This window comes from Macaca fascicularis, chromosome 1 (assembly GCF_037993035.2).
Source record: "Macaca fascicularis isolate 582-1 chromosome 1, T2T-MFA8v1.1".
NCBI lineage: Eukaryota > Metazoa > Chordata > Mammalia > Primates > Cercopithecidae > Macaca > Macaca fascicularis.
Genome location: NC_088375.1, coordinates 40,434,406 through 40,447,237, shown reverse-complemented (window position 1 = coordinate 40,447,237; position 12,832 = coordinate 40,434,406). Strand labels below are relative to the sequence as shown.

General features: G+C 37.9%; 1 protein-coding gene across 1 annotated transcript in view; it reads left to right on the top strand.

The window, feature by feature from the left end:
* Window positions 1–12,307, top strand: part of SHCBP1L (SHC binding and spindle associated 1 like) — a 48,637-nt gene extending 36,330 nt beyond the window's left edge. Inside the window, 4 exon segments of the mRNA XM_005540186.3 lie at window positions 6,321–6,474; window positions 7,488–7,738; window positions 8,768–8,890; window positions 11,938–12,307. Coding sequence (XP_005540243.2) covers window positions 6,321–6,474; window positions 7,488–7,738; window positions 8,768–8,890; window positions 11,938–12,189 — 780 coding nt within the window. The 3' untranslated portion in view covers window positions 12,190–12,307.
* Window positions 12,308–12,832: the final 525 nt, after the last annotated feature.

The following is a 12,832-nucleotide window of genomic DNA, read 5'->3' as shown; positions in this document are numbered from 1 at the left end:
ACAAAAAACTGTAATAAGGACTATGGAAGTTATGAGTCACGAGCTGTGAATGAAAACCCATATATACATACAAAGTAACACCATACCCTTTTCTCTCTTTCCTCTTCTTCTGACACTTCCTAGTAAGTATATTTATATGCTTCATGGTATCCCACAGGTCCCTTTGATGCTGTTCATTTTTTTCCATACTTCTTTTCCTTCTGGTCCTCAGGCTGGATAATTTCTATTGTGCTTTCATCAAGATTGCTGATTATTTTTTCTGCTTGCTCAAATCTGCTGTTGAACCCCTCTAGTGAATTTTTTCACTTCAGCTATTACACTTTTCAACTACAGAATTTCTATTTTGTTTATATTTTTATCGATATTCTTTATTTGTTCAGACATTGTTCTCCTGGTTGCTTCTAGTTCTTGATTGTTTCCTTTAGCTCTTTGTGCACATTTAAAACGGTTGAGTTTAAGTCTTTGTCTAGTAAGTCCAAAGTTCCTCTGGGATAGTTTCTGTTAATTTATTTTTCCTGTGAATGAGCCACAGTATCTTATTTTTTTGTATGCCTTGCAATTTTTTTGTGAAAACTGGACTTTTTGGATATTATAATATGGTAACTCTGGAAACTGGATTCTACCCCTCCTCAGGGTTTGTTTCGGTTGTTGAAGACTGCAGCTGTATGTTTGTTTAATGACTTTTCTAAACTACTTCTGTGAAGGCTGTATTTCTTTTTTGTGTGGCACTTGAAGTCTTCGTTGTTATCTCAGTAGATAGTGAGTAATCTAACAGAGATTTCCTTAAATGGCTCAGCTAAAAAGAAAAAAACAAGGTCAGGTGCAGTGGCTCACACCTGTAATCCCAGCACTTCGGGAGGCTGAGACAGGCAGGTCACTTGAGGCCACGAGTTTGAGACTAGCCTGGCTAACATGGTGAAACCCCACCTCTACTAAAAATACAGAAATTAGCTGGGCGTAGTGGTGCACACCTGTAATTACAGCTACTTGGGAGGCTGAGGCAGGAAAATCGCTTGAACCCGGGAGGCAGAGGTTGCAGTGAGCCAAGATCGTGCCACTGCACTCCAGTCTGGGTGACAGAGCCAGACTCTGTCTCAAAAAAAAATAAAAATAAAAAAATTGATAAATAAATAGAAAAAAACAAAAACAAAAACTCTCCCAGTGTTTGCAGATTGTCTCTGAGCTGAGACACTCCTTCAAAGCTAAGCCAGGCTGCCTAAAACTTTGTATTAGCTTTTGCTTCCTGTTTGCACAAGGCCCAAAGAGCAGCCAAAGGTGCAAGCCTAGGTTCTTCTCAGATATCTTCTGAGCATACGTCTAGCCCTGCAGTGCATGTGCATTTCACTACTGATTTCTTAGTGTATGGGAAGCCCTGATTCCTTTCAAGCCCTTATTCCTCCAAAAATCTTTCTCCTCAGCCTCTCCTTTGAGGAATTTTGCTTGTCTCTTTCTGTGTTCTTTGCACTGGGCATCTTTGGGGCAAAGGGAAAGCCACTCTAGCCTGAGGGGTGAAAAAAACATTATCCTCTTTGCCAGTCCATCAGAGAACTACCAGATAGGTCAGAATATACAACCATAGTATTTTGAGAACAAGGCCTGTATTGCACCCTACCACCTGGTGGCCATTTCCATTGCTGCTGCAGAGCAGGGGATTGGGGATGGTAGGTGAGTAAGCAAAAACAATGCCACAACACTTGTTTACTGAATTTTAGCAGCCACTTCATTAAGTATTTCCTTTGTTGTGATGTTTGATTTAGGTTCTAGAGCTCCCAAAAGTTGATTCCATAGTTTTTGCCAACTTATGTTTGCTTCAGTGGAAGAGCCATTACTTCACCATTTCTGTGCTGTCATCTCTTCCTTGTGTCTTTAACCTCTCCTCTCTACTCTCTCCTTCCTGAATACAGTGAGTTATGTTCAATTCTGTTCTGTTTTAAATAGCAAAACAATATCTACCCTAAACGCTACATCTCTGTTTCTTACCTTGCAGAGAAAAACTACTTGAAATATTTATCTGCATTTATTTCTATTTCTTTCATATTTATTCCTCTACTCACTGTGATCTGGCTTCTGTCTCCAGAATATCACTGAAAATGCTGTTGTGGTAATGTAGAATCTCCCTCTGGCCAATTGCAGTAGGTACGACTCAGAGATTACCATCTTGTTAATCTTTGAGCAGCATTTGACACTACCAATTACATTTGTCCCTCGGTATACACAGGGATTAGTCCGAGGACACTTGGCATGTATCCAAATCCGTGTGTATTCAAGTCGTGCTGTCAGCCCTGCAGAACCCACATATACAAAAACGTCAAAGTCTGCTCTCCATATACTCAGATTTTCATACTGCAAATGCTGTATTTTGATCCATGTTTGGTTGAAAAAAATCTGTGTATAAATGGGTCTATGCAGTTCAAACCCATGTTGTTCAAGGGTCGACTGTACTTCCTCCTTTCATCACATCCTAGTCTCCTGATTTTCTTACTACCTCTTTGCCTACTTCTCAGTATTCTTTGTGAGATCTTGCGTTTCTGCCAGTTTGTTAAATATTCCTCAGCGTTCTGTTCTAGGTTGCTATCTTTCCCTCTTTACACATTCTTGTAGCTAATTTCATCCATTCTTGTGCTCAAATTATCATATAAGTAAATAAATCTATGACCTTATGTCTAGTCAGGTCCTATATTCTAGACCCTTATATCCATAGTCTGCTGGATACTTCTATCGAGTGACTCCACTGGCACTTCAAATTTATTGGCACCAAAATTAAACTCATTGTCTTCCTCTATCATACTTTTTTCTCTCTCCTGTATTTCTTATTTCAGTGAATAAAAAAAAATATGAGTGAGGAGGGTTTCAGAGTTCTTACAAATTATTTATTTACAGAGGTAGTCTTGTGCTATCTGCCTCCAATGTATGTAATACCTACACAAATGAATTTGTGGGTTGCTGATTTAGTAAGGCTTATAGGAACTTTACATATATCTGAAAAAAGTGTTCACTCTCACTTATCAAATAAATGGAAATGAAAATGAGGTGGGAAGAGTTTTGTCCATTAAAATGGCAAATATTTTACACATTAAAAAAAAATCCCATGTTGTTTTGTTTATAACAAAATGAGCATTCTTAACCCAAGTTTTAATTGATTAAGCTCTTCTGGAGAGGAATTTGGCAAAGTATATCCAAGAGTCTTAAAATGTTTATACCTTTTGATTCAGCAATTTCCCGTCTAGTAATGTTTCCTAAAGAAATAACTAGATACATATATATAAAGATCTGTTGTAGTATTTTCATAATGTTGAAAACTCATAAACCATCTAAATAAGAGTGAGAAATTCATAACATAAGTGGTAATATATCTGTTTGATACATTAGTATGTAATTGTTAAAAATTAGGCTTTGATGTGCTATTCATAATAGCAAAGACAGGGAATCAACCAAGGTGCCCATTGATGGTGGATTGAATAATGAAAATGTGGTACATATACACCGTGGAATGGAATACTATGCAGCCATAAGAAGAATGAAATAATGTCCTTTGCAGTGGCGTGAATGCACCTGGAGGCCATTATCCTAAGTGAATTAATGCAGGAACAGAAAACCAAATACTACATGTTGTCACTTACAAGCAGGAGCTAAACATTGAGCACACATGGACACAAACATGAGAACAAGAGACACTGCTAACTACTGGTGCTGAAGGAAGAAGGGAGGGGATGTCTGTTGAAAAACTACCTATTGGGTACTATGCTCAATACCTGGGTGCAATAAACGAACATAGTAAATCCTGCACATGCACCCCTGTGTCTAAAATAAGTTGAAATTATAATCATTAAAAAAAAAGTAGTCTTTGAAAAATTATTTAAAGACATGGGGACGGTGATACAGTATAATGATAAAATCAGAATTCAAAAGTATATACAATCTATGGTAGCATTGATTAGCATATGAATAAATGAATATATGCATGGAAAATATACTGGAAGGAAATATCTATATAAATGAAGGTTTTCTTTAAGAATTTACAAGTTAATTTTTCAACTTTTGTTATGCTTTCTTTTCCATGTTTTTATAACAAGTACCACTTTTATAATAATAAAAAAAAAAAGGCTGGGTGCGGTGGCTCACGCCCATAATCCCAGCACTTTGGGAGACCAAGGTGAGTGGATCACTTGAGATCAGGAGTTCGAGACCGGCCTGGCCAACATGCTGAAACCTCGTCTCTACTAAAAATACAAAAATTAGCCGGGTGCGGTGGCATACATCTATAGTCCCAGCTACTCGGGAGGCTGAGGCAGGAGAATCACTTGAACCCGGGAGGTTGCAGTGAGCCAAGATTGTGCCACTGCACTCCAGCCTGAGCGACAGAGCAAGACTCCATCTAAAAAAAATAATAGTAAGAAGAAGAAAGATATGTGCATGATAATGACATTCTCATTGGAATCAAAGAATAATAGGCATTTTTTCAGAATATATTTCCAAATTTTATATTTGGATTTATTATTTATTTATTTACTTTTTTTTTTTTTTGAGACAGTTTCACTCTTGCTGCCCAGGCTGGAGTGCAATGGCACCATCTCTGCTTACTGCAAACTCCGCTTCGTGGGTTCAAGTGTTTCTCCTGCCTCAACGTCCCGAGTAGCTAGGATTATAGGCATGTGCCACCAAGCCTGGCTAATTTTTGTATTTTTAGTAGAGACGGGGTTTCACCATGTTGGTCAGGCTGGTCTTGAACTCCTGACCTCCAGTGATCCACCTGCCTTGGCTTCCCAAAGTGCTGGGATTACAGGTGTGAGCCACTGTGCCCAGCCTGGATTTCTATTTTCTATTAAAAGTCCTTCACATTGCTGGGCATGGTGGCTCACACCTGTAATCCCAGCACTTTGGGAGGCTGAGGTGGGCGATCGCTTGACCTCAGGAGTTTGAGACCAGCCTGGGCAATATAGCGAAACCCCACCTCCACAAAAAATACAAAAATTACCCAGGCGTGGCCATGTATGCCTGTAGTCCCAGCTACTCAGGAGGCTGAGGTGGGAGGATCACTTGAACCTGGGAGGTTTAGGCTGCATGAGCCATGATTGTGCCACTGCACTCCAGCTTGGGCAACAGAATGAGACCCTGTCTCAAAATAAATAAATAAAGCCCTTCAGTCTTCACGACACTAATAATGAAGTTATCTCCTCTTTTCTACTCCCAATGTGTATTTTAGAATCTTTGATATGTATAATTTTGTTTATTTGGAGGCTGGGCATGGTGGCTCACACCTGTAATCCCAGCACTTTGGGAGGCCGAGGCAGGTGGATCACCTGAGGTCAGGAGTTCAAGACCAGCCTGGCTAACATGGCGAAACCCTGTCTCTACTAAAAATACAAAGATTAGCCAGGTGTGGTGGCAGACGCCTGTAACTCCAACTACTCGGGAGGCTGCGGTGGGAGAATTGGTTGAACCTGGGAGGCAGAGGTTGCAGTGAGCTGAGATCGCGCCATTGCACACTAGCCTGGGTGACAAGAGTGAAATTCCGTCTCAAAAAAAAAAAAAAAAAAGAATTTTGCTCATTTACTAAAATTGGAGGGTCATTTTGAGTTAAAGAAAACAAAATGATGCATAGGGAAGAGCATGAAATCTGGTGTCATATTGAACTATATCTAAAGCTTGGCATCACTACTAATTTTGACAATTCATTTAATCTTGCCAAGCTTCAATTTCCTTAACCTTATAGCAGGTATAATAATACTTACATCGCCGGGCGCGGTGGCTCATGCCTGCAATCCCAGCAGTTTAGGAGGCTGAGGTGGGCAGATTACCTGAGGTCAGGAGTTCAAGAGCAGCCTGGCCAACGTGGAGAAACCCCATCTCTACTAAAAATACAAAAAGTTAGCCAGATGCAGTGACAGGCGCCTGTAATCCCAGCTACTCAGGAGGCTGAGGCAGGAGAATCACTTGAACCCGGGAGGCAGGGGTTGCAGTGAGCCGAGATCGCACCATTGTCCTCCAGCCTAGGCGACAGAGTGAAACTCCATCTCAAAATAATAATAATAATATGTCAAGGAACTGTTGCAAGGCTTAAGGAGGTAATATGTAAAGTTCAAAATATGGCACATAGTTAATACCCAGTGTTTAATAGTTATAAAATGATGAATGATTGTAAAGAAAAATTTCATTTCAACATTAATCAATGAACTGATACTTTGAGCATTTAATACTTGCTAATCTTTAATAAATGATAAGTCTTTTGGGAAAAGCACTTGTCCAGTAAGTAACTGATTAAAATGACATGTTTAAGTTTAACCTATTATTGAAAGTGCAAGTGTTTTATTTCTTTTTAGATAAAGGATTTATCTTCAGACACACTTCTCCAACAGCACGATGATTTGGATTTGGCTTTGGATAATTGTTATAGTGGAGATACAGTAATAATTTTTCCAGGAGAATATCAAGCTGCAAATCTTGCTTTGTTGACAGATGACATCATTATAAAGGGTTAGCAGGGCATCATTTGTAGTTTTTTTACAGCAATGTATACTGGACAAATTGTGTATTCTAAACATGCTTAATGGAATCATTAGAAATTACAATAGAATTTATATTTTACAAAAATCCTTTATATTCCTTTTACAATTAAGACATGTTCATCATATTTTCTATTAGCTCCATTTATATTTTTTACCAAAACCACTTTTTTCTTATCTATCTTTACTGCTTTTCATATCACTTTACTAAGAAAACCCAGATGTAATGCTATATTAAAATATGCTCATCATTTTCTCAAAAAGGCCAATATCACATGCTAACTCACCAAAACAGAAGTAGAAAAGTAGAATTTACTAAATTTCTTTTAGGTCCTGAACATATTTAGAAACTTTCTCTCTTTTTGACTTTGAAGTAAGAGTATTCTCATTTTCTAACCAACAACAACAGCAAAAACAAAAGAAGGACATCCCAGCACTTTGGGAGGCTGAGGCAGGTGGATTGCTAGAGCCCTGGAGTTTGAGACCAGCCTAGGCAACATAGTGAAACCCCATCTCTACAAAAAAATTCAAAAGTTAGCTGGATGTGGTGGCACACACCTGTAGTCCCAGTTACTTGGGAGGCTGAGGTGGGACAATCACGTGAGCCCAGGTTGCAATGAGCCATGATCAAGCCACTGCACTCCAGCCTGGGCAAAAGAGCAAGACTGTCTCAAAAAAGAAAAAGATTACACTATAGTTATGTATCTACTATATTATTTGTTAAAAATATGTGAAGCTGGGCACTGTGCTATGCACCTGTAGTCCCAACTTACTCAGGAGGTGAGGCAGGAGGATCACTTGAGCCCAGGAGTTCGAGACTAGCCTGGGCAACATAGCGAGACCCGTCTCTAAAAATGCACACACACACACATACACACACATGCACACACTGAAAAACTTTAGTAACAGCAGTATTGTTGAATGACTAAAAGGCCTCAAAATGGGAGATTACTGATTTAATGTATTTTTATCCCTATGAATCAGGAGTTGGAAAGAGAGAGGAAATTATGATTACTTCTGAACCTTCTCGTGACAGTTTTGTGGTGTCCAAAGCTGACAATGTGAAACTAATGCATCTATCTCTGATACAACAAGGGACGGTTGATGGTATCGTGGTGGTGGAGTCTGGTCACATGACTCTAGAAAACTGCATATTAAAATGTGAAGGAACAGGAGTGTGTGTTCTTACAGGGGCTACTTTGACAATTACAGACAGTGAAATAACTGGTGCCCAGGTATTTCATTCTTTAAAAAGTATGGCTTTATATGACTATAGATAACAGCTTTGAGTGATCTTAATATACAAATAAAGGGTAGCAATTTTTTCATCTTTTAGTGGAATTCTAATTAAACTTAGTAACTGGTAGACATCAACAAAATGAGTACTAGAGTGTCATAGTACGTTTAGGAAAAATGAAATGCTAGGTCCAAAGTAAAGAATATTTAGCTTTGTTTTATAAGTGGGACTTTTTAAAATCTGGAAAACAGTGGCTATAACATAAATCACGAGTCAATCATTTGATAGTTTATCTTTAAAGAAATAAGACATGTAAGTTATCAGATGTTGCTGTTAGATGATGTGATTAGTTCTGACAGCTTCTTAATAATCAGGACATAAAAAACTTGAGGCCAAGTACAGTGGCTCACTCCTGTAATCCCAGCACTTTGGGAGCTGAGGCGGGAGGATCACTTGAGCCCAAGTTTGAGACCAGCCTGGGCAACACAGAAAGACCTTGTCTTTAACAATAAATAAATAAATAATTAAAAATTAAGAGCTTGAGTCTTTAGATAACAATCACAAAGATCATTGAAGGACTGGAGTATTGAATGAGAAAAAGGATTAAAGGAAGTAGAAAAATAAGAGCACCTTTTTAAAGAACTTTTTAAATTTCCACTAAAATGAGGAAATATATTTTAGTGGCATTACATGGGATTTACAGTAGATATAAATTTTCATAACTATTGAAACAATTGCTTTAAAAGGTTTTGGACTCCTTTCTAGAGAATCATTTGGGTGGAAGAATAAGGTAATGGATTATATGACCTCAACCTTCTAAGTCTAATGATTCTCTAACATATTTAAATTTTCAATATTTTTAAATATTATCTTTACAATTAACAGTTGCATGTATGATCATGTATTTTCATGTAACTCAATGTTTATATTGGTAATACAGAATTACAATTTTCAAATCTAAAGAAGATTTTGGAGAGAGATTTGTGTATCTACTTTGTAGATAGTTTTATTTGCTTTTAATTTACAGGGTGCTGGTGTTGAACTGTATCCTGGAAGCACAGCCATTCTGGAAAGAAATGAAATTCATCACTGTAATAACCTCAGAACCAGTGACAGTTCAAAAAGCACCTTAGGTGGAGTTAATATGAAGGTATTATCTTATTTCTTGATGTAGCATTGTTATGAGAATTGTAAGTAATTATAAGTAATAAAATACCAGTTTTAGTCTTAAAAGGTAGTACAAGTAATAAAATATGGTTAAATAATGGCTGATGGGAAATAAGTTTAGCCTTACCTAATTTAATAATTTGTACTTAAACTCTTTGCAAATAACTCTGAACATGAGAAATGGGATAGATTTTTCTCTTAAAGACATTTTAGAGTTTTCTTTGATCAGATCTGTAATACATTTTTTATTTCAAATTACAAAGTAAAGCAAATTAAGAATAATAATATATTAAGAAGCATTTGAAGTCTTACTTTCAAAGTTGTGTTAAATGATTTAAGCTAACCAATTAAAACATTAACAGCAATAGTTTCTAGGTGAATTGTCTTCCATCCTTTCTGCTTCTATAAATCCTGTCTTTCTAAGTCCCTCTCTAGGCTTGTGTAGTTAATGAACTTTTATGTTAATGAAGTTTTTTCTAGAACATTCTAACCCTTTGTTTTATGAACGTACATTTTGTCTCCTCAAATAGATTATAAATTATCTAAGGGCAGGAATTGTATTATATATTACTAGTAGCCTCCCACTCCCTGTATGATTCTGGACCCTAAGTCAGATAATTGGTTGAAAATAAGGTACAAGGCCAGGCACGGTGGCTCATGCCTGTAATCCCAGCACTTTGGGAGGCCGAGGCGGGCAGATCACGAGGTCAAGAGATCGAGACTATCCTGGCTAACATAGTGAAATCCCATCTCTACTAAAAATACAAAAAAAAATAACCATCCGTGTTGGCACATGCCTGTAGTCCCAGCTATTCGGGAGGCTGAGGCAGGAGAATCACTTGAACTCGGGAGGCAGACGGTTGCAGTGAGCCCTGAGCGCACCACTGCACTGCAGCCTAGGCGACAGATCGAGACTGTCTCAAAAAAAAAAAATAAAAGAGAAAAGAAGGTACAAATGGTAAATGGGAGCAGTTTTAAAATCTTTGATTTATCTTAAAACATTTTTTCTGTTCTTAAATATTTTTCAGTTTTTCAGTGGTCCTTGAATGTTAGCATGCATCAGAATCATTCTTGCAGAGGTCCACTCTGCTTTCTGATTCAGCAGGTCTAGGGTAAAGCCAGAGAATTTGTTTTAGTAAGTTCCTAGGTGATGCTGGTACTGCTGGTTGAACTCACACTTTAAGAATCATATTCCTGATACTCAAAGGGTGAGCCATGGACCAGCAGCATTGGTATCACCTGGTAGTTTGTTAGAAGTGGAGAATTTTGAGCCTCATGCCAGACCAGTTGAACAAAATGTGGTCTTTAACAAGCTCCCAAATGATATATACGTAACGTTAAAATTTGATAAGCATGGTTTATAAAATCTGATAAGATCTGGCCTCTGCTTTCTCCAACTTATAATCTCCTTCCAATCTTCCTCTTATACATTATATTCGAGCCACACTGGCTTTGTTTGTGCTCCCAGAAATTATTAACTTTGTTCTGGCTGTTACCTTCACCTGAAGCACTCTTTGTTTGTTTGTTTGTTTGTTTATTTGTTTGAGATGAATTTTCGCTCTTGTTGCCCAGGCTGGAGTGCAATGGTGCGATCTCGGCTCACCGCAACGTCTGCCTCCCAGGTTCAAGCGATTTTCCTGCCTCAGCTTCCTATGTAACTGGGATTACAGGCATGTGCCACCACGCCCAGCTAATTTTGTATTTTTAATAGAGACGGGGTTTCTCCATGTTGGTCAGGCTGGTCTCGAACTACTGACCTCAGGTGATTTGCCCGCCTCTGCCTCCCAAAGTGCTGGGATTACAGGGGTGAGCCACCACACCTGACCTGAAGCACTCTTTCTATAGACTTTCTTATTACTATCTGAATGTGATTGTCCCTCTTCAAAGAAGGCTTTAATGTAAAGAACACTCAAGTTGTAACCTCTCCCCACCCAGTCATGCTAGCCCATTACCTTATTTTCTCCAAATCACATATTATTTGAAATTATTTATTTTCATGTTTATTATGTTATGAGAGGTCAGCTCCACGGGTTGTATCCCCATACAGAATTAGTTGTTTTTATCAATAACTGATAAAAGTAAATTGAAAACTTCATTTAATATTTTCTTACACTTATTTTTTTTTCTTTTTCTTTTTGTGGAAAATGGGGTCTTGCTATATTGCCCAGGCAGGTCTTGAACTCCTGGGCTCCAGCTATCTTTCTGCCTCTGCCTCCTTAAGAGCTGGGATTACAGGGCGTGAGCCACCACACCTGGCTCATTTAATATTTTCTTATTGGCTGGGTGCGGTGGCTCACACATGTAATTCCAGCACTTTGGGAGGCCAAGGCGGATGGATCATGAGGTCAGGAGCTCGAGACCAGCCTGGCCACAATATTGAAACCCTGTCTCTACTGAAAATACAAAAATTAGCCAGGTGTGGTGGCACGCACCTGTAGTCCCAGCTACTTGAGAGGCTAAGGCAGGAGAATCACTTGAACCAGGAGGCAGAGGTTGCAGTGAACAGAGGTTGCTCAAAAATAAAATTTTTTTTTTTTTTGAGACAGAGTCTCACTCTGTTGCCCAGGCTGGAGTGCAGTGGCGTGATCTCGGCTTACTGCAACCTCCGCCTCTTGGGTTCAAACAATTCTCAGCCTCAGCCTCCTGATTAGCTGAGATTGCAGGCGCCCACCACCACGCCCGGCTAATTTTTTGTATTTTCAGTAGAGACGGGGTTTCACCATCTTGGCCAGGTTGGTATTGAACTCCTGACCTTGTGATCCGCCCACCTCAGCCTCCCTAAGTGCTGGGATTACAGGCATGAGTCACCGCGCCCGGCCAAAAAAATTCTTATTAAATATTTTTGTAGTTAATATTACGTTAGTTGGTGTCATGAAAATAGCACTTAACACTTGTTCAAAATTGAGAGTCTTGGTTGCTTTAAAAAATCTGTTAATCCAAGAATAAAGTCTAAGCTAATTTTTATATGTTCATTACTTCATTTTTTAAATAAAATTATTGAAAAACTAATTTCCTCAAATAATTTAATAGGTTCTTCCAGCACCCAAATTGAAGATGACAAATAATCATATTTATAGCAACAAAGGCTATGGAGTAAGCATTCTTCAACCAACGGAACAGTTTTTTATTGTAACAGAAGAAGCTCTCAACAAAAGGGCTGCTTCAGGAGATAAAAAAGATGATAAAATGCTCTTCAAAGTAATGCAAAACCTGAATCTGGAAATGAATAATAATAAGATAGAAGCAAACGTCAAGGGGGATATCAGAATAGTCACAAGTTAAAACGTCTGAATTGATATTAAAGTTTTATATTTCACAAATTGGTTTAATAAATGATTCTCATATCCCACTGAAATGGTAGTTTCAATTCAAAGCTTAATTAAAAAATATTTAAATATCATAATGCTTTCATTGAATGATTCATTTTAACATATTTTTAAAATAATAGCTTTATTAAGATATACTTCACATGCCATAAGATTCACACAATACAAAGTGTACAATTCAATGATAGTAGTATATTTTTAGTATATGGTACAGTCATCACTATTTAATCCAGAAACAAATACGGTTTTAAATACTGTTTTCTAATACTCTTCCAATAAAAAGTATTAGGTGTTCTATATAGATAAAAGACAAAATTTAATTTATAGCTAATTCCCAGTAACCAGAATAAGATAATATGTCATACATTAAAATAGGATAGTTTCTTTAAACTCATTCTTGTAGGTATACATTTTAGAAGAAAAAAGTGAAAAAAAGAAAAAATAGGATAGATTCAACAGCAAAAAACAAGGAAATCCAAAATAAGAGAGGTAAACAATACAGAAATGTATTTCTCCCTCATAGTCAAGAAGCACAGAGGTACTCAGTATAGGGCTAAGAGATGTTCCTTGTGGGAACTCATCGTAGGGCTGGGAGGTAG